Source organism: Heptranchias perlo, chromosome X (genome assembly GCF_035084215.1).
Source record: "Heptranchias perlo isolate sHepPer1 chromosome X, sHepPer1.hap1, whole genome shotgun sequence".
NCBI lineage: Eukaryota > Metazoa > Chordata > Chondrichthyes > Hexanchiformes > Hexanchidae > Heptranchias > Heptranchias perlo.
The window spans coordinates 8,605,562-8,627,750 of record NC_090370.1 but is presented as its reverse complement, the minus strand read 5'-3'; the positions used below and the strand labels follow the sequence as shown (position 1 = coordinate 8,627,750).

Here is a 22,189-nt window from a genome sequence, read left to right as displayed (position 1 = left end):
CATATTTTGAGACTGTGTCAGAACTCAAAGAGGCCCTGAAACTCCAGTAATATAGCCTTTATTTTAAAATTACATCAGCATTTATCTCATTTATATTAATATAAAGACAATGGCTTAATATGTATAGACAAACCGGCTTTGATTTTTCATATCCATTATAGATCGAAACAAGCAAAACGCTATTAAGACTGGATATGTCATATTCCATCTGTTAGTTCTATGCAGGACAACTAAATTTAGGCTTTAACTTCCCTGAAGGCCTTACAGTAGGCAAGAGTGATAAGATTAAATCTGATGTCTGTATTTTTCGGAAACATTTCCAAGCCTTCACAAAAGGTTCATCCAAACCCCTCAGAGTTCAGAATTACAGCTGAAGGAATCTTTATATTTCATAAAAATGTTTAGCCATCAAGGAATGACAGCATTTACATCAAATCCCAGAATTAGATTAAAACCCACGGATCTGGGGCTGAAGTTCCAATTAGGTCTGAATCTATGTGAACTAGCTTTGTATACTTTTAAGAACAAGGTGACGGGATCTCTTAATTACAGCACTCCACGTCATCCATCTGATTTAGCTGCTGTATCATTTAATTCACCATCTGATCGAATCTGGTATTCGGTGAGTGGTAGAGGCTAAATAAACGAATTCCATAAAAAATTTACAGGATGAGTGGCAGAAGATTGCAGGGCTTAGATGCATTGATATTGGGGTGAGGGCTATCACCTTTTGTCCAAAATAAAGCTGGACGGATCAGGGAAGTTGAAACAAAAAAAGACTGCCTGCAAGCACGAAATGGGCCCACTTGTAAAGCCTGAGTTGTACAGCACATATCAATAAAAATCAACAAGAAACCTGGGCCAACTTCTTTCTGCGTCAGAAACACAATTAAATGAAAAATAAAATACATATTATTGCTGGAAATAAAATACAAAATTCTTCACAAATCTTGAAAATAAAATGAACTTTCGTCTCTTTTAGTGTTTCATTCTTAAGGAAAACTTTTGCGTAGCGTTTTTCTACTTTACGGCCTCCAGATTGGGTCAGGAAAAGCAAATAGTCAGATGCCAACATAGGGGTAAATATTGGTACGCGTAACTATGACCAATTTGGCAGAGGGACAGCCTGCACCCAATCCGCAAAGGCTTTCGGCCCACTGTTAAATTTGGCGGGCCCATTTTTCAGGCATCCTGGGCAGCCACCTAAAACAGCAGTTCGTCGCCTTGCATATGTAAATCGGGGGCCTAACACCTGTCGAAGAACCTCTCCGCTCATGGTTCTTCAGTGGCCGCCAACTAAAAAGCGAGATTTAAAAAAAAATATTTAAAAAGATACCTTCCTGTGGAGCCAGGAGGATCAGGAGATTCAGGTTGACTGTTCTTGTACTAAAAACAAATGCAAGAGCTCTCATCGCATCCCCTCTCCTTCAGCCCCATGACTGGCTCACTGTTTATTTCCAATGAGAACCCAGACAGATGTCAACTTAAGAACATCCATACCCTGAAAGATTTTTTTTCTAACGACACAGAATATATTAAGACCAACAGGTTTGTTGTTGTTCTTGCCATCAGGCAGAAAACATGCAAGAATTTTATATCTTAATACACCTGCAATTTCATTATTACAATTGGATGAATGGGCAGTCTAGTTGACTGACATTTAGTCAAGAAAACTGATCCAGATGCACTGTGGGAATGAGCCTCCTTTGTAGTAATTAATTAAAACATGGAAGCTAAATCTCACAATGCATTGAGCCCATTTGTGCATGCAGAACAATAAAAGGAGAAAATTGACATTTTCTAATCCTTCAGTACTTTATTATGGGTCGAGTTTCCGCTTGTTATAGCAGCACAGTTCAGTGGAATCAGCTGAACCAGAGCAAAAGATCGGGGAGGTTTAAACGTAAGTGAGTTACGCCCCAAAACCATTTACACTCGTGTTTTCCACTGGTTCAAGATTAAATCCGTCTGGATCAGGCCCCGCCCACAAAATGCCCCCCCCCCCCGGTCAACACTGAGATTCCCCCGATTGCACTGGTTCAAGAAGGCTCTTCAAATTGCGCTCATTTTCTTAGGCGCACAGGCACTGGTCGGCACTTTTAAAAGTTTTTTCATATCAAAAAATATTTCATTTACTAAGAAACTGACTAGTGTACACCAATGAAACTACTAAATGGTTCAGTGTAGTTTTTTTAAGTCATTTTCAGTGATTTTAAATCAGGTTACTCACAGGTGGAGGACTGGACACTTATTAAAAATACTTATTTTTGCTGATAAACCCACTTTCAGCTGTATTAATAAAACTGCACCAGGTTATCATTCTTAAATACATCAAGGAATACTTCTCAATGGAAAAAAAAGAAACGATTCCGTTCTATTACGCTGCCCGATTGCACTGGTTCATGGAAGATTTTACGTGTGTAATTATAGAAATGAATTTTGGTGGAAACTTGAAGGGTAACCTAATCAACACAATTTCAAGCGCATTTTAGGTTCAATTTCCCAATTGTGCCCAAAGCGGAAACTCTACTCCAAGATAGATAGAGATATATAGATAGATAGATATATATTATGTACACATTTTATATCATATATATTTATATTTAAACTACAGAGAAAGTCTGCCTCTTTCAGTACGAGTGCAAGATTTGCCAACACTTAATGCATGATACAAGTACTGCTTTGATTCTGTGCATGGATTAAACTGCTTTTGATTGGTTAGTAGTCAACTAAACCCCCGTGAGGTCGGCAAAGGGTCCCTTTGGGTTGACCTGGTTACTTATGCGCTGGGTGATCCTGGAGGCACTGGATGAACTCTGCGACTAACTTGCCTTCATAACAGATCTGGTACACGGCAGTGAACAGAGGGAATCTAGAAAAGAACGGAGAAATTTAGTCAGTTGCACGTAGTTGAATTATAATACACATAGACAGTCGAAAGGCGAGGCCGATTTATTCCACTTTTCCTCCAATCTTGCTACCATATCCAGTGACTCTTCCCACGTATCCTCACTCACTTGCAAGGTCAGGATATCCTGCCTCTGAACTTCTTCAGACATCATCAAAGGCACTCCAAAGGAAGTTACAAAACAGGGAAAGACTAGGTGAGGCACTGAATTAGACACTGGCCATCCACCGCTGGAACCTGGGTTGAAATTGAGCCCAGATCGATGGGACGAAAGTTTCTTCTGTTCTTCTGGTTGTACGTGTCTTGCGTGAAATGAGTTTGGGCAGTCTCAATCCAGTTCCCAGTATGTATGGGCCTACAGCAGAAAACTGGCACTAATTTGGCATGAATTGGTACTAAGTTGGTCATTTCACTCAGAGACCACAGGATGGTTGTTATGGGAAATGGAAAAGTGTTACACTACATTGATGCTAGCTCAATTGCTAAATTTTAATCTGAGATAGATAGCTTTTTGGCAACCAAAGGTATTAAGGGATATGGGCCAAAGGCAGGTATATGGAGTTAGATCACAGATCAGCCATGACCTTATCAAATGGCGGAACAGGCACGAGGGGCTGAATGGCCTACTCCTGTTCCTATGTACAGGGTGCTCGTCTGAGGTTAGTGCCAGGGCACACAGTTGGGGCAGTGTACAGGGAGATTTATTCTGCATCCAACTGTATTATACTTGAGCTGGTAGTGGTTATGCAGACACTGGGGAGTGATTTTAAACCCCAAGAACGGGTGGGTTGGGGGCGGGTGGGAGTTGAAAATAGTTTATTTTGGGTTGCAACCACAAAATTTTCGGACTTGGCATTCCCAGTGGGAAGCCTGGACTTTTACGTACTGACGTTAAACCTGGTAATAAAGCCAGGTTGCGGTCGCGAACAAAAAAAACAACTATTTTCAACTCCCACCCGTTCTTGGGGTTTAAAATCACCCCCTGGGTCACCAAGATGCTAAGTATTCCATTTCCCAGCACTAACAAAGGAAAGTAATTAGGTTATAGAGAGAAAATAGTGATGGCATCCTATCCAGGACACACTGCAAGAAAGTAATGGCATTGACCTCGCCTCTTTTCCCAGTAAGAACAAAAGAAAAACATGGCCTTCTCTGTTAGTGCCAACGAGTTCTGGGTTATTTGGTTCCTAGCAGGGCTACTGGCTATCTGTGGGAGCAGATTTACTTCAGGCAGGCAAAACCTTGATGATAGATCAGCTACCCTGGTAGGGTTTTCTTCATTCTTGGAATAAAAACATAACCATACACAAGGCAGGAGTCCGGATCTCTTCCAATTGGTCCTATACTGGTGCCCAAACATGTCCTGCTGCTCCTATTCATTACAAAGATGGGCACTGTGCCCCTCCATTTTGACCAAGGTTGCAGCAATTAACTGGCTGATTTAATGCTCACCTGAGCCTCTGGGGATGAATGGGTGGGACTCTGGTGCGTGGAGATTGCTTCTATTCGAAGAATGAAGAGGCCACTACCAAGGTAGGTGATCTATCTTTCTTCTTCGTTCCACCTGCATCACACACCATAGCAGCATAACAAAGTAGTGTAAGCCAAGGTAAAGGGAGGCTCCTTGAATGGAGTTTTGACCAGCCAACAGGAAGGAGTCTACAGATTCCTTGAAGCTGGGGGAACCACAAAATGTGTCTTGCCGATGGGGGCCATTGTCTAAGTGGGGACTGCCAGGGTGGGGAGCTGGAGGTGTCCCGTTTCATATGTTAAGGGAATTTGTTCTATTTATGAGTGTCTAAACTTCAATTGAAGGGGGATTTCTGCCTACTGGTACATTGTACTTGGGCTGGTACCACAAGAGCCGGGTTAGCAGAGTCACTGGATAGCGGGTTCAGCTCCATAATCTCATCAGATGCTTTCATAGGCCTTTGTCATCCATCAGTGGCAGAGCCAGTGCCAGGGCTGCCTGCTTGGGGCTGGTAATGGGCAGTCCCCATATGGTCCCCATGCTCAGCATCTTCAGTTGGCCCTCAGGAGCCGGGGGCCAGTCCCAGTAAAATACCCGCGGTGCTAAGTGCTAATGAGGACTTCATAGAATCGTTACAGCACAGAAAGAGGCCATTCGACCCATTGAGTCCGTGCCGACTCTTTGTAAGAGCAATCCAATTAGTCCCATTCCCCTGCTCTTTCCCTGTAGCCCTTTTTTCCTTCAAGTATTTATCCAATGCCTTTTTGAAAGCCACGATTGAATCTGCTTCCACCTCCCTTTCAGGCAGCGCATTCCAGATCATAACTACTCGCTGTGTAAAAAAAATGTTTCCTCATGTCACCTCTGGTTCTTTTGCCAATCACCTTAAATCCATGTCCTCTGGTTCTCAACCCTTCTGCTAACGGGAACAGTTTCTCTTTATTTACTTTATCTAAATCCTTCATGATTTTGAACGCTTCTATCAAATCTCCTCTCACCAAAAAAACTCCAGGTCAGAGCCTCCAGCCCTTTCTCGTTGTTCTGGCTCATCAGGCAGAGTTAGCTGTGTCTTTGCGGGTATTCCAGAGAACAGAACACTACACTGCCTCTTTTGTGTACTAATCATGGGCTCCCCAAGGATAAATCAGAAGAGGGCTAGACTCCCGGTGTGGAGAGCAGGGATTTAAGTATACTACAAAAACAACAACAACATGCATTTATATAGCGCCTTTAACATAGTAAAACGCCCCAAGGTGCTTCACAGGAGCGATTTTCAAACAAAATTTGACACCGAGCCACATAAAGAGATATTAGGAGGAGGTAGGTTTTAAGGAGCATCTTAAAGGAGGAGAGAGCGGAAGAGAGGTTTCGGGAGGGAATTCCAGAGCTTAGGGCCTAGGCAGCTGAAGGCACGGCCGCCAATGGTGGAGCGATTAAAATCGGGGATGCACAAGAGGCCAGAATTGGAGGAGCACAGAGATCTCGGAGGGTTGTAGGGCTGGAGGAGGTTCACAGAGATAGGGAGGGGGCGAGGCCGTGGTGGGATTTGAAAACAAGGACGAGAATTTTAAAATTGAGGCGTTGCCAGACCTGAAGCACTTACTTGTCGACCAGGTTTTTGAGCTTCAGAGTGCGATTGATTTCAACAGCTGTCTGTGGCCCCTGTAGCTTCTGCCCATTCAGCATCTCTTTTTCCAGCTGTTCAATAGACTGAGGAAGGATACAAGAATCTGTCATGAATTTAGCTGCAAGTTTAAAAACAAATTAATTCAGGTCAATTTGTGATTTCTTGAGCTAAGTGAGCACTGTCACCTCAATTTGTCACATCTGTCTGAAGGTGGTCCCATATTATCTGGCTGATGCGTTGGAATCAGTACAAACACAATTGGCTTCAGTGCCCCTCAGGGGACTGGTGGGGGGGAAGGAGGGAGGGAGGGGACTCATCCATGGCTCCTAACACTGGTGCTGTTCCCCTGTGACTTTTGCTGGAAAGTGTAGATGTGGACGTAGGAACACAGGAACAGGAACAGGAGTAAGCCATTCAGCCCCTTGAATCTGCACCACCGTTCTATCAGATAGAAGGTTACGCTGATAGGGTTAGACGAAGAGGGGTGGGAGAAGGCTCGTGTGGAGCATGGACCATTTAGTGTACATTCTATGTAATTCGATGTAAGATTGTGGCTGATCTGTACCTCAGCTCGGGTTTGGCTCTGATGGCCCCTTCCCTCTCCCCGAGAGGAACACTGCCGAGAACCACTGGAGAAGAGCTAGTTGAGTGAGGTACTGGCGGGCTACTGGCTCCCACGAAATTGCGCCCTTGGGGTTAGCAGAGGAGGGGAGAAAAATGAATCAGAGCTTTGTCATTTTGCAGGCATGCTTGCCTTTTTGAAGGGATCTTATCTCCACATCAATATAGAAAGCGCACCACGTGTGGAGAATGGGACACCTTCTATCGGGACAGTGCCCTCCATCTCCAGAAGTACTAAACACAAAATCACAAATACAAAACATAGACGTCAGGGACGCTGCAATTCTAAACTAATGACTCTCAGTGATGTCAATCATAACCTGCCTTTAAGCATGATTCTCCGTCCATTGTGACCTACAGCCAAAGGCCGTGGTAAAACATTTATATTAGGCCTCAGTGCCTCTGGGCAAGGAAGGGCAAAATCAACCACGGTGCCCATTACTGATCTCTATCCAGCGACTCCTGCAACGTCAGGCAAGGGTACAATGTCACCCATGGTGGAATAGCCGGCTCAAGTTTGAAGAATGGCCACTTGGGTGAGGTACAGACGAGAGCCTGCGGAACTGTGTCCCAGCAAGGGTTGGTGTCTACAGGAGGAGGGGTTTTAGGCCGTTCTTAACTTAGTTACCAACTGCAGGATCTAAGCTCAGTGGGGGGGGACGGATTTGAGGGCTACGGCTGTTCAGTGTTTTCCCCACCTTTCCCGTTATTGTGAACGCTTCCGCAATCTTCCTGTTGCGGCCTCCGTAGCAGGTGGCGATGACGTCCGCCACTCCGCAGCTCTCGAGGAAGGTGGAGCACAGCACCGACCCCTTGCAGTACAACCTCGCAAAGGCCATCATCTCCATCATCCCCAGTCGTATCACGGCAGCCTTCGTGTTGTCTCCACAGCCAAGTCCATCACAGAATCCGGCCCCAACGGCAACCACGTTCTGAAGGGGTGACAGCAGGCCATGCATGAGCCAATGTTTGGATAAACAGAGCGGGGGGAAGAGGCCTGAACAACTCATCACTGGTCAAAAGGGGCAAGTGATTCAAAAGAAAGAAAAAGAACTTGCATTTACATAACGTCTTAGAGGGCCTCAGGACGTACCAAAGTGCTTTACAACCAATGGATTACTTTTGAAATGTAGTCACTGTTATGTAGAAATGCGACAGACAATTTGCGCACAGCAAGGTCCCACAAACAGCAATGAGATAAATGACCAGATAATCTGCTTTTGGGTGTTGTTGGCGGTTTAATTTATTCAGGTTAGTATGTTTGCTCTTGGTTGAGGGATTAATGTTGGCAAAGACACTGAATTCCCTGCTACGCTTCCAGTAAGATCCATGGGATCTTAAGTCCACCTGAGAAGACTGACGGGGCCTCGGTTTAACGTCTCATCCGAAAGACGGCACCTCCGACAGTGCAGCACTCCCTCAGTACTACACTGGGAGTGTCAGCCTGGATTTTGCGCTTAAGTCTCTGGACTAGGGCTTGAACCCACAACTTTCTGACTCAGAGGCCAGAGTGCTACCAACTGAGCAAAGCTAAGCCTTGTGATTTAGGCCAGGTTACACTCGGTCATCTCCAATGGATGATAGTCACAGAGATATCGTTCCAAATGAAAACTGAAGTCAAATTGAGTGCCTGGGAACTTCTCTCCAAACAGCAGGCAAAGGACAAACTCTCTCTCACCGGTGAGTATTAACTTCAGCTATTTTTCCTGTGAATGATTTACAGTTGAGAGAAAACAGATCACAGCTCAGTAACATGGTTAAAAAAAAACTGCACAAATCTCTAAGGAAACAAAGACGCCTGAGCTGGTAATTCAGCATTCTTAACACACCCACTCCAAAACTCTCCCGTCCACTGGGCAACAATCGGGAGTGAGAACACTGGTTGATATTAACTGCCAACCCCCCCCTCTTAGCCCAGGGGTGCTGAAGACAATCGTAGAGCTCCTACCGCTGCTCTAGCTGAGATCAGCTAACTCAGCACAGACCAGGGGTCAAACCTGGGACCTTTGCAGCCTATAATGCTCAGTACCACACCATGTGGCGCATTCACCTACTAAAGCATTTGGGAGCGGTGGGCACTTACAACCACTTTAAAAAGTAAGAAGCTATGTTCCGTGATTTTTGCACTGCGCCATCGTAGTGAATTTTAACGAATAAAGAAAGAATGACTTGCATTATATAGCGCCTTTCACAACCTCAGGACGTTCCAAAGCACTTTACAGCCAATGAAGTAGTCACTGTTGTAACATAGGAAACGCAGCAGCCAATTTGCGCACAGCCAGCTCCCACAAACAGCAACGTGACAAATGACCAGATAATCTGTTTTTTTAGTCTCTTGGTTGAGGGATAAATGTTGGCCAGGATACCTGGGAGAACTCCCCTGCTCCTCTTCAAAATAGTGCCATGGGGACTTTTTCATCCACCTGAGAGGGCAGATGAGGCCTCGGTTTAATGTCTCATCCTAAAGTCGGCACCTCCGACAGTGCAGCACTCCCTCAGTACTGCACTGGGAGTGTCAGCCTGGATTATGTGCTCAAGTCTCTGGAGTGGGACTTGAACCCACAACCTTCTGACTCAGGGGCGAGAGTGCTACCCACTGAGCCACCGCTGGAACCTGCCCGTCTAAAGCTTGTGGTTTTGAAATGAAATCACTGTTTTATCTGTACTGTGTCTAGTTGAATTCTCATAAGTAACACACGATAGTAAAATGAAAATGAAAATGACAATCCTCAAAATAAGCAGATAAACCATATGTGACAGCTTTATCTACCTTTAAGGCACCGCAGATCTCCACAGTGTCCGCCTCTTCTACCACCCTGATCCTGAAGTTTTGCGTCTGCATGAGTTCTTTTAAAACATTTCCGTGTTCAAGGTTTGTGGATCCTGAATAATACAAGAGGTCACACAAAAGTTCAGTCAAAGGATAAACCGTACCAATAGCACACATTACACTGTAATACAGACCACAAGTACGTCTACACACTATGAACACAAGTCAGAAGATACCATACCTTGAGTACTGTGACCAGTTCTCAATTGGGGGCAGTGTGTGAAAATGCTAATGAATATCTGTATGGCGGTAGTTGTTCAACAGACACTAATTCCACTGCAGATTAAATAGCTGTATTTTAAAAGAGTCCCATTTTAGCTGTCGAAATTAAAGGATCCACTTAATATTGTAGTCTAATCTCAGAGAAACATCATGATACTCAGCGTTATTAACTGCCTGTGATATTGTAAAACTGCAGGTAGGGAAATGCCCATCAAAGGCGATCATCCACTGGGTGCTAAGATGTGAAGACTGTTAAGACTCTGTTTTCTTTGCTGCTTCAAAATATTTACTTCACAAGCCATTGGAGTTCAATGCTCCTTTGGATTGGCCAGGAAGAAAGTCCTGACACAGGCAACGTTTTAAGGGCAGTGAAAGTTTTGGTTCTGCTATTTTTGCTCAGGAGCAGCATCATAAACCATCACTGGGTGCAAAGCCCAAAAATATACTCTGTTCCCAAGTACAACTTTCCCTCAGCTTGATTCGGACATACCGTACCACTAAGAATGTCAATTTTCTCTTCTTGTGGTCACCTCTCTATCTTTAGAGCCCCACGGGTAACTCCAGTGCCCACCTCCTCCTGATCCTACCGTTTGGTGCCTGCAATCGGCAGTTTGAAAATGATTCCACGTGAAGGAGTTATGAACCATTTCTTGGCCAAGGGGCTTTCTGGCTTCTTAGCTCTGCTCCTTCAACTAGCAGCTAGGTAGTGTGAAGGGGCTTTCAAGTTTCCTTCTCTACTAGTGGAGAAAATGTCCAACCCCTCGCTCTCCTCCCCAACCCCGTTGCCATGGCTGAGATCAGAAAGTTTTGGGGACATCATGGGTGCCAGCAGGCAGCCCACTATTTTATACCACAGTAGGCTTCAGCAACCATGTCCAGCCCCTGGGTACACAACACACACCCTATATCTAGTAATGGATGATTCTGTGATATTACCAATGGTGGTCTCGCAGAATTGCTCAGCAGCTACTTCACTGGCGAGATTGGCGCCCATCAGCACGCTAACTTCAATCCCAAGCTTTTCCCGGATTATGTCAGAGATCAGCTTCAGACCATCCACACCTTCATCAATACCCTGCAGACAATAACATTCAAGACCATGATTTTATGATTGTACTTGCAGGATCCAGCCAGAAAGATTAAACAGAAGTAGTCAGGTCAGCCCACGGTTAAAGCACTCACTGGGAGACTTTCTTTGACTGAATCTGCAAATCCAGTGGGAGGCTAATTAGATATTGAGCAGAGGCAGTGCAGGGCTGTAATCACACACTCTGATCTCAATCAGGAGTAATGTATCTCATGGGAAAGGGGAAAAAGAGGAAACAGAAATAGACCGGGGGGGGGGGGGGGGAAGAGACAGACAGACAGACAGAAAGAAAAGGACGACCCTTTCAGTAATTGCAGGATCACACTGTACCTTGATAAGAGAGATTCCAATAGTGGAAGGCTTGATGTGACCTTTCAACTCATCGCAGGTTCTCCTGATGAACTGGTGAGGGACGACTAACACTAAAATATCTGCATCTTTTGCCGCGTCCAGCAGCTCAGGCACCGCAACCTAAAAAGATTGGAGAGCAATCACCAGTGAGGAGCAGTGAAGTTACACATAGGCCCAAGTCCGGACCAGGCCAGACAAATATACATAGAACAGATGGAATCCAGGAGTAGCTTAATTGGGGTATTGTCCAAATGGAACAAAAATAATTCAATATACTAATTCACCCAGCTATGCCAGTCTCAATTAACTGAGCCCCATCAGGATTTAGAGAAATCTCAAGCGTTTTTGAGTCAGCTCTGCTGCAATCTCAGTGTCCATTGACCTGCCTGTGCCCATGGAATGAGAAAAGATGCTTGAGCAAATCAAATCTGTTCTTGACACAGACCACGTGATTGTTCCATTATGGACTCTACCCAGCATATTTACTCTCTAGAGGAAGGGGATTCTGCAAAGTTTCCCCTTGCCTCCCTAAAGGGGGATACTGTTGGAGACTTCAGTTTCCAAACCAGCTAGCAACAAAACAAAAAATGAACACTGAGAAAAGTGTGTATCGCTCACATCTGCAATTCAATGTTCCACTCTGGCTTCAAATTAAAAAACACTATCTCTAGGTTAGGCATTACCTCCAGGACCAGACAATACAACATGTAAGCTAACCGCCTGAATGGGAGCGAGACTTTGGCTCAGTGGTAGTATTCCCACCTCTCTGAGTCAGCTCGGCTCTGAATTCTGGGTTGACATCCAGCAGGATACTCGAGCCCAGTGGGTGGCCACCCCTCATTGTATGGGTTGTAGGAGCCCATAAAACCCTCCCACTGTATAGGACTAACCACCCTATCGGCTGGTATCAAGATGGTTACAGCCATGGAAGTAGCGTTCACGTCGCAGCCTGTCAGACTGTTAATCTGATACCTGAGCCAAGGGACTCTCTCAGGGGTGTACAGTCCACTGACACCGGCATTGGGAGAACAGGTTGTTTTTGCAGGGGTGGCTTGAGTTTTTGTTAATGAGGGTCTTGCGTTTTTGTGTATGGCAGTTTCACATGCTGCCTGATTCCAAAGCGTTTAAATAGATGTGGCCCATTTGCTAGTTGTAGCACTCCACAACTACCTGATTATGGTTCTTCCCCCCCTGTTTCCTGTAAAGACATTTCTCCATCGCATCTGCTCTGATGACTCCACTTTCTGCACCAGAGCTTTTTTCTCAGCAGAGATATCCCCATGACCCTTGACCATGTCCACTCCATTTCCTGGGCTTCTGCTCTCAAGCCTCCCCTCAACAATAAGATCCCCCTTTTTCTTCAACCCTACCCATTCACCGGACCACCTTCCGCTATCTCTGCTACCTACAGTATGAAGCCACAACCAAGTATGTCTCCCCCTCCCCTCTCTGCTGTCCAGAGGGATCATTCTTTCAGGAGAGGGCAATAATAGTAGGGGACTTCAACTACCCTAACATCAACTGGGATTCAAACAGTTTGAGGGGCACAGAGGGCGCAAAATTCTTGATCGGTGTCCAGTACGTGAGAGCAAGGGAGCAAGATTGGCACAGTTTATCCTGCAGAATTTCCTGCCTTCCTCACCACTTGCATTCTTGGAAGTTACTCCGCTCGCTCCCTGCTACCGTTTTAGAGAGCGAGAACGAGAACAAAAGTGTGAGTGCAGAAAAGCAAGAGTGTGTAGGTGCGCAGAGGAGGGAAAGGAATCAAGATGCCACCTCTACCAATCGAAGAATCATTCCGTGGGCCAGTAGAGGTATGGCTGAGGTTCGAGGAAAACCCCTAACCTGGGGGGAGGGGGTGCCCAAACTTCGGCCTCTGGGCCATTTCCAGCCCCCAAGCCCTGACAATCCGTCCGGGAAGCCCAAACAACTCAATTTTACTTGTCCTATGTTTTTTAAATTGCTGGTTTGAATGTTATGGGCCTGGAGGTTTAAAGCCTCATTGGTAGATAAATCCTAAATCAGAACTGTAGGATCTGTTCGTATTGGTCGTTTGAGATAAACACTAATTAATGGAAACATGGATTTAAACATTCTACATGGCCTCAGTGGGCAGAGAGACACAAAAAACACACTTGGCACTCCTGCCCCTGCTAACCCGTCACATTTGTTCTTGATCCAAGCTGAGCAGCACTCACCAGGTTCGTTGGCAGTTTGTAGCCAGGCAGGTACCTCACGTTCTCATGCTCGGTGTTTATAATTTCCGTTAGCTTCCTGCCGTTTACCATCTCTTCAAACACCCACATGTTAACAATGTTGTCAAACTTATTACTTTTGGCCGCATTCTCTCCAACTATTTTTCCGATGACTGTTCCCCTAGGGGGGGAAAATAAAGTCAGAAAATAGCTTGAATTTCTGAAAGAAAGAAAAAGATAGACTTGCATTTCTATCGCGCCTTTTCACGACCTCAGGACGTCCCAAAGTGCTTTACAGCTGATGAAGTACTTTTGAAGTGTAGTCGCTGTTGTAATGTAGGAAACGCAGCAGCCAATTTGCGCACAGCAAGATCCCACAAACAGCAATGTGATAAAAAAAACCAGATGATCTGGTCGTTAAGTGAGGTTGGTTGAGGGATAAATATTGGTCAGGACACCGGGGAGAACTCCCTTGCTTGTCTTCGAAATAGCGCTTGCTACTTTTGAAGTGAAGTCACTGATGTAAGGTAGGAAACGCAGCAGCCAATTTGCGCACAGCAAAGTCCCACAAACAGCATTGTGATAATGACCAGATCAGGTGTTTTAGCGATAGGAACAGGAGTAGGCCCTTGAGCCTGTTCCGCATGTTGGTTGAGGGGTAAAGAGTAGCCGAGACACTGAGGAGAACTCCCCTGCTCTTATTCAAATAATGCCATGGGATCTTCTACGTTCGCCTGAGGGGGCAGACCGGGCCTCGGTTTAACGTCTCATTCGAAAGACGGCACCTTCGACAGTGCTGCACTCCCTCAGTACTGCACTGGGAGTGTCAGCCTGGATTTTGTATTCCAGTCTCTGGAGTGGGACTTGAACCCATGACCTTCTGACCCAGAGGCGAGAATGCGACCCACTGAGCCACGGCTGACGCCTTAAAACTGTGCTGAAGCTGAAAATTGTAAACAATTTTACAACACCAAGTTATAGTCCAGCAATTTTATTTTAAATTCACAAGCTTTCGGAGGCTACCTCCTTCCTCAGGTGAACGATGTGGAAAATGAGGAAGGAGGTAGCCTCACCTGAGGAAGGAGGAAGCCTCCGAAAGCTTGTGAATTTAAAATAAAATTGCTGGACTATAACTTGGTGTTGTAAAATTGTTTACAATTGTCAACCCCAGTCCATCACCGGCATCTCCACATCACTGAAGCTGAAAAGCAGACCAATGTTCAGCACAGAAGATTGCTTCTCTGAAATGCCCATCCCTGTGCTGTCTCTGTCCGATAACCATCTAAAAGTGTGGATTCTCATCAAGTGACACTTGCAAATGAACAGCCAGGATGACAACAGAATAATTGCAGTCTTGGCCAAACAAGTTTGCTTTACTCAGTCCTGTTGCTGACTCCCAATAGTGTCTGGCTGGGCTGTGGCATTCAGGTTCGAATCTCTGTGTATCCAGAGATGGAATCAAATTAGACAGCTGGGGTCAGGGGTTATGCTGAAATTAAAAGAAAGTAGCTTTTATAATCTGTAGTTTAAAAATCATAGGACCTTCTGCCACCTCCTCTTGCCTGGAGGAGAAACTGAAATTGCACCTGGAAGGAACCAAAATTATGACTGATCTGTTTACCTTTGACCTCTCACCCCTCCCCTTGGCTGAGTTACGAGCCCCTCTTCAAACCAAAATGGCGCGCACTTTTCCTCATGCCAGTCGCCATATTCCACTCTAATCCTATGATCCTTCCGTTCAGGGGTGGGGGGGGAAGGGAAGCATTTGTAGAGAGAAACTATTTCCTCTGGTGAGAGAGTCCAGAACAAAGAGGCAGAACCTTAAAATCAGAGCTAGGCCATTCCGGGGTGATGTCAGGAAGCACTTCTTCACACAAAGGGGAGTGGAAATCTGGAACTCTCTTCCCCCAAAAAAGCTGTTGAGGCTGGGGGTCAATTGAAAATTTCAAAACTGAGATTGATAGATTTTTGTTAGGAATGGGTATTAAGGGTACGGAACCAAGGCGGGTCGATGGAGTTAAGATACAGAACAGCCATGATCTAATTGAATGGCGGAACAGGCTTGAGGGGCTGAATGGCCTACTCCTGTTCCTCTGGGTGTATTTTGCTTATTGGATGATCCTCCCTTAGGCTTAGTGGATAAAGGCACTGCTCGATGTGGTGGTGAGCCAAAGAGGCCAGGGGAAGTCATGGGTTCGAGACAGAGTTAGCTCATTTCAGGCAGGGTGGCTGTAGGGGTGCCGTAATTAGTGCAGTACCCTTGGGCTAAGTGGCAAGGGGAGGGGGGGAAAAGAAAAAAAAAATCGACCAGGATTTCCTCTACTCATCACCAGCCATCTGCCGCCACTCAATGTCCACACCATTTAGGTAAGGTACTGGATGCCAATCATATCCCAGCACGTGTCAGCAGGAACCCGTACGAGAAGAAATGCTTTATTGCACATGCTGATCGCACAGGGCGGGCAGATCATGTTCAAGTCAGGCCCACGGCTGTCTGCCCAGAGTTAAGGTTGCCAATGCTCCAGGATTGTCGCCGGAATCTCCCAGACACGGCGGTGAGCAAACCCAGTAGAAAAATCATCAGGCACTAAAAAAAGATAGTGTGGTTTTTTCCCCCTCATTTTCTTTGAGCACTTTTTGCTCATTAGTTATAAAAATATTGAAAATGGGAAAAATTAGCTGTTTGACTGGGAGGGTTGCTTGGAGGCGGGGGGGGGGGGGGGGGGGGGGTTATGTGATGGAAGCTCCAGGAATATGTCCAGAGTTGGCAACCCTAACCCATAGTTGGCAGCCATGGGATTGGAACAGTCACATGGAAGCCAAAACATTTTAGAACTTCACGTTGCAAAGGCAAAGAGATGATATCAAGGACAGGCCGTAATTCTCAGTGTCAAGTTGAAAAGTATACTCTGCTTGGAAATAGCACAGCGATAGAGTCCCAACAGCCCCTTTTTTGCACAACTGGAGATTCAATTTTGCTTAACATTTATCCTTCTGTACGCTACTGTCTTTTTGTATCCAGGCTAAATAAAATTCGATATAATCAATCACTTCAGGAAACACAAGTACAAACTTGCACGGGTGATTCGAAGCATGTAATGCTGCAGCACGCAAACAGGTCATGCGGCTCATCAAGTCTGTACTATTTTTCTCCACACGAGCCATCGAGTCTATTCCCATTCTCCTGCTCATTCCCCATACCCATTTTCAAGCAATGGTCTAATTCCCTTTAAAAGAATCTATGGACTCTGCTTCAACAACAGTGGGTGCCAAATATTTAACCATGAGCACTGATAGTCATTATACTGAATATATAATCAATATATATATTCAACCATATTCACACAAAGGGCAGTGGAAATGTAGAACTCTCTCCCCCAAAAAGCTGTTGAGGCTTGGGTCAATTGAAAATTTCTAAACTTAAGATTGATAGATTTTTGTTAGGCAAGGGTATTAAGGGATATGGAACCAAGGTGGGTAGATGGAGTTAAGATACAGATCAGCCATGATCTAATTGAATGGCGGAACAGGCTCGAGGGGCTGAATGGCCTACTCCAGTTCCTATGAGGGAACCACAGCCAAGCACAATTCTGTTCTCACCCAACATCCACAATCCCATGCATCTTCCAGTAAGGGCTTACTGGATAGTGACAACAAGCAGCAACTCCAGCCATAGGGTCAATAGGGGGGAGGGGGGTGGTGTTGAGCACAGCTCTCAGATGGGCTATGGATTGAAGGGGAACTGCTCTCCAGTGGGTTGCAGTTTGGGAGGTACTACTCTCCGATGGGCTGACTCTTCTCCCTAGCCCAGGAATATTAAAGCTATTTGCAGTGTCCCCACCATTGACTGAGCTGCCAGGGCAAAGTCCAGGACTCAAATCTGGGACCATCCTGGTTTTTGTGGATCAGTACCACACTAAGCAGTGCATCTACCCACTGAGCGAAAGCTTTTCTAACAAAAATGAGCACCCACCCCAGCTCCACTGTTGGGGGTAGGGCCGTATATTATAAATGTTATAAGTAGATAACACACTCAATGGGATTTAGACAAAACTAGGTCTAAGAGGCAGAGGCACTATTACCATAAGGAAAGTCAAGGATGAGAAAAGGCCAATTAGCCCACTAAAACTTGTCCTCTAACATTCCAACCAACCCAGTCTGATATCCAATGATATCCATCCATTTATATAGCGCCTTTAATGTAGAAGACATCCCAATGTGCTTCACAGAGGCATAAGGAAAATGGATGCCAAGCTACAGAAAGTGAGATGACCAAAAACTTAGTTTATAAGGTGGATTTTAAGGAAGGTTTTAAAAGAGGAGAGGGATGGGGAGAGGCGCTGGGGAATTCCACAGCGTGAGGCCTAGGAAACTGAAAGCACGGCCACCAATGGTGGGGCACAGGGTCAAGGGAATGCACAAGAGATCAGAGTCAGAGGAATGAAGAGTTTGGGGGGGCGGGGTGGGGGGGCAGTTGTAGAGCTGGAGGAAGTTACAGAGATAGGGAGGAGCGAGATTTAAACACAAGGATGAGAATTTGAAGTTTGAGGTGTTCTGAATGCCCTTAAAGTTTACATCTCAACTACTCTACCTGGCAGAATATCACCCTTCGTATCAAGAAGTCAGTTCTCTTATCTGATTTAAATGTAACTATTACCAGTTTACATTTCTGACCGTGGTCCTACTAACTTGCCTTATTTTAGAGTAATGTTCAGAATTTACCTCACCCAAGGCATTTAATATTTGTATGTACTTCAGTTCAGGTCCTCCATTTATATATGGAAACAGGGAAAGGAAAACAAAAGAAAGCAAAAACAAAAAACTGGGAAAAGTGCATAAAGGGAAGGTAAAGCTAGAAGATGGCAGAATGGGTGAACAATAAAAAAGACCAAGTGATAAAAATAAATGAACAAAATGGGGTGTGAAGGGATTCGTTATAAACATCAGAATTAAGCTTTAATTAACCAACCACTAGAGGGCAATCCAAAATATTGCAGAGAGAGAAAGCATCACAGACCCTCGAATGAGCTGCTAACCAGTCATTGTACCCGAAACTGGAATTCAGTGGGACAGCATCAACCAATGCCCCCCTCCGCCAACTCTGCTCCTGGGCAAAGGTACTTGTTGCTCAATTTCTCTATTAGCACAAATATAGGGACAGGCACTTCAAAACATTGGGAATAAGCAGACTTGGAATAAAATTCGGAAGCTCTGGAGCAAATTTGTTTTAAGCCCACCTTCACTCACAGCTTGCTCGTCATCATAATCTATCCAGCTGACTGTTCCTATTGTGCCTTCTCCTTACTAACACTACACAATTCATCTTACCCACACCTCCTGTCTCTGTTTAATGTTTGTCACCTTTCTACATTAGGACTGGTGTAACCATTCCCATTCTACCAGTGAGGAACAAGCTATTCACCACAGAGTAGACCCCAGCACCTTACTGTTGGTCCTTCCCCACAGGCCAATATCCCAGAACTTCAGCTCTTAATGACTGTTAATAAATCGCAGGGAACTGGTTTTAAAGGAGCCAGTCCCAAACTGCATGAAATGTAAATACAAAACCGGTTTTGCCTCATCGGGCTTTTGCATGGAGTCAGTTAAAGTTACACCATCATTTCACTTTGATAAACTGAACTTCAAAACATTGTTCCTTACTTTTTAAGCTAGTTCATCTGAATAATTACCCTTTGGATGAATTAAGTTCGAAAGACAAAGAAACAGTGTTTGCAAATTGATAATAGAACTGTAACTGCTATAAGGAAATCAAATATAAAAATTGCAACAGACCTGGGCAATTTTTATTCAGTTGAGAGGATCAACAATATCCTGGATCAAGTGCAAAAAAAATGATTTTCCAACCAAGCAAAGCAACAAAACCAATCCCGCCACCCCAGTCTAGATTACTGCCATCCATCGCCTTGTTGTCAACGACCCTGGGTTTCTAAGCATTGGTTGAGGTTGAAGGTGACTCACTTGACATAGGAACATAGGAACAGGAGTAGGCCATTCAGCCCCTCGTGCCTGCTCCGCCATTTGATAAGATCATGGCTGATCTGTGATCTAACTCCATATACCCGCCTTTGGCCCATATCCCTTAATACCTTTGGTTGCCAAAAAGCTATCTATTTCAGATTTAAATTTAGCAATTGAGCTAGTATCAATTGCCGTTTGCGGAAGAGAGTTCCAAACTTCTACCACCCTTTGTGTGTAGAAATGTTTTCTAATCTCACTCCTGAAAGGTCTGGCTCTAATTTTTAGACTGTGCCCCCTACTCCTAGAATCCCCAACCAGCGGAAATAGTTTCTCTCTATCCACCCTATCTGTTCCCTTTAATATCTTATAAACTTTGATCGGATCACCCCTTAACCTTCGAAACTCCAGAGAATACAACCCCAATTTGTGTAATCTCGCCTCGTAATTTAACCCTTGAAGTCCGGGTATCATTCTAGTAAACCTACGCTGCACTCCCTCCAAGGCCAATATGTCCATCCGAAGGTGCGGTGCCCAGAACTGCTCACAGTACTCCAGGTGCGGTCTAACCAGGGTTTTGTATAGCTGCAACATAACTTCTGCCCTTGTACTCCAGTCCTGAGTGTCCCAGAGAGAGTCACAGCCCCTGCACACCATGGTAAACTATTACTTGCCTCATGTACCCTACCTCGAGCTCCAGTTCCCAGCCTGTGCCTGTGCGGTGGATCATTTAATCAGTTTATTTATTGCTCTTAATGTGCAAAACCGAGTGATAAAATAATCAACGCATAAAATATTTTATTTTCATCGGATCACTATTCAGTGGTGTTACCATGGTGCACGCACACAGACACAAAGCAAACTGCAGATTTATGTTTGGTAAAGTTATCCAGGGATATGGAGCAAAGGCGGGTAAATGGAGTTGAGGTACAAATCAGCCACGATTTAATAGAAGAGCGAAACAGGCTCGACGGGCTGAATGACCTACTCCTATTCCTATGTTCTCCAAACCCAGAAGTGTACTGCATTATTCAGAAGCTTCTACCTTCTTGGTATTTTACATATAAAATTTAAAACTAGTTCTGACTCAATAGTCGAAACACCTCTAGGCAGGTCATGTGCTATTTTATAAAATACAACTGAAATAGACAACTGAATAAGAGCTATAAAATGCAATGGTGTTAAGCAAGTGCTGTTATGTAGAGAAATATTCTCTTATTCTCTGAAATTTAATATCTTAATGTAACAAATGACATTCTGGATTTGTACAGTGCAAAAACGGTAACTGTATTGTTTAGGATCAGTATCCAAACTGACAAATGTCAGCTTTAACTCTGAAATGTTGTACGGTGCGTTCTCAATGCACTAAACTACAATCCAAAGGAATCTTCCATTCTTATTACTGCATATACCAATAATCATTTTTGTTAATGAGCCAGGTCAACAAATATGAAACATATATGCTTTCAATTACACTAACTGAAATGCAACCGAAGTACATTACAGTTAAGAGCAGGAAGTGGCTCATACCTACCAGTTGCCAGATCCAACAATGCAAACCTTTATAGGAGGAGTCATGGTCGCTCTGCTCCTTCTTATGACACACACAGGATCTTAGGACGCTGTGCGGTCTGCTGTTCTCTCGCTCTGCAACTGTTTCAGGGACTTTGCGCAGTCGGGATTTTCAGACACGTGCTCTCGCCAGGGTAAAACCATCTCACTCCCGCCTCCTCCGAGCTCGTACATTGGCTCGCTTTGGGTCAAGCTCCTCATTCCATTGGTCGGCGGTGATATCAATTCAAATAGTTACAAGTTTATTTGCAACAGCTTCCAGGGAGCCTCTCAAAAACGTCAGAGTTATCCCAAAACGCACAGAGGTCTGGAATTACGATCCTAAAATTCCCTTCCACTACCAAATATACCTGGTAAGATTTCAAATCCGTTAAAACATATATTAGAGCAAATTGAATCAAAGTTGTTAACCCCTCTCAATTTTGTCCTTCAGATCCAGACATACGATTGAATGCAAAAAATGGCCGAGATTGCACCCTCCCTCAACCGAGGTGACAACCGGTGTGTAGCCCAGGGGTAAGAAAGGAAAGACTGACTTGCATTTATATAGCGCGTTTCAGGACCTCCCAAAGCACTTTAGAGCTAATTAAGTACTTTTGAAGTGTGGTCACTGTTGTAATGTAGGAAACACAGCAGCCAATTTGCACACAGCAAGATCCCACAAACAGCAATAAGATAATGCCCAGATAATTTTTTTAAAAAAGTGAGGTTGCTTGAGGGATAAATATCAGCCAGGACACCAGGGAGAACTCCCCTGCTCTACTTCCAAATAGTGGCACGGGATCTTTTCCGTCTATCTGCGAGGGCAGACGGGGCCTCGGTTTAACGTCTCATCGAAAGACAGTGCAGCACTCCCTCAATACTGCACTGGAGTGTCAGTCTAGATTTTGTGCTCAAGGCTTGGGAATGGGATGTGAACTCACAACGTTCTGACTGAGGCGAGTGTGCTACCCACTGAGCCACGGCTGACGCCTGATTAGAAAACTAAGAAAGCTGATGTATTTAATTTTAAAATATATACAGATCACAGAATTTCCTGCTCAACTCAAAGTATCCCAGCAACTGATCCAAAACTGAATAAAGCCACCTCCTCTCGTGAACAGCAGATATCAAACAGAGGCTGCTCTAAGTGGATTATAAATCAGTAATTAAATCACAATGGTTTAGATGCTGCCTTCATTGGTCATCGGATCCCTTGCCTAGGCTGCAATCTTCTAATCACTCCCTATGCAATTCATGACTCTAGAAATCGGTCTGAATTCCTAGCTATCATTTATTGCTATCCACTTTAACATTTGTTCTGAAAAAGATTTTTTGCATGCACAAGCG

General features: G+C 44.7%; 1 protein-coding gene across 3 annotated transcripts; it reads right to left on the bottom strand.

Moving 5' to 3' along the window:
- Positions 1–42: 42 nt before the first annotated feature.
- On the bottom strand, positions 43–20,943 carry LOC137307254 (glycerol-3-phosphate dehydrogenase 1-like protein). Of its 3 annotated transcripts, none has more exons than XM_067976683.1 (8): positions 20,823–20,943; positions 13,316–13,493; positions 11,097–11,237; positions 10,616–10,754; positions 9,398–9,510; positions 7,326–7,559; positions 5,983–6,089; positions 43–2,872 (listed from the first exon to the last, which is right to left on the bottom strand). In XM_067976683.1, the coding sequence occupies exons 1-8, from the start codon at positions 20,864–20,866 to the stop codon at positions 2,776–2,778; spliced, it is 1,053 nt and encodes a 350-aa protein (XP_067832784.1). In that variant the 5' UTR covers positions 20,867–20,943; the 3' UTR covers positions 43–2,775. The 3 variants fall into 3 exon arrangements, with proteins under 3 accessions (XP_067832784.1, XP_067832785.1, XP_067832786.1); XM_067976684.1 differs by having other exon boundaries at positions 20,819–20,906; XM_067976685.1 differs by lacking the exon at positions 7,326–7,559.
- Positions 20,944–22,189: the final 1,246 nt, after the last annotated feature.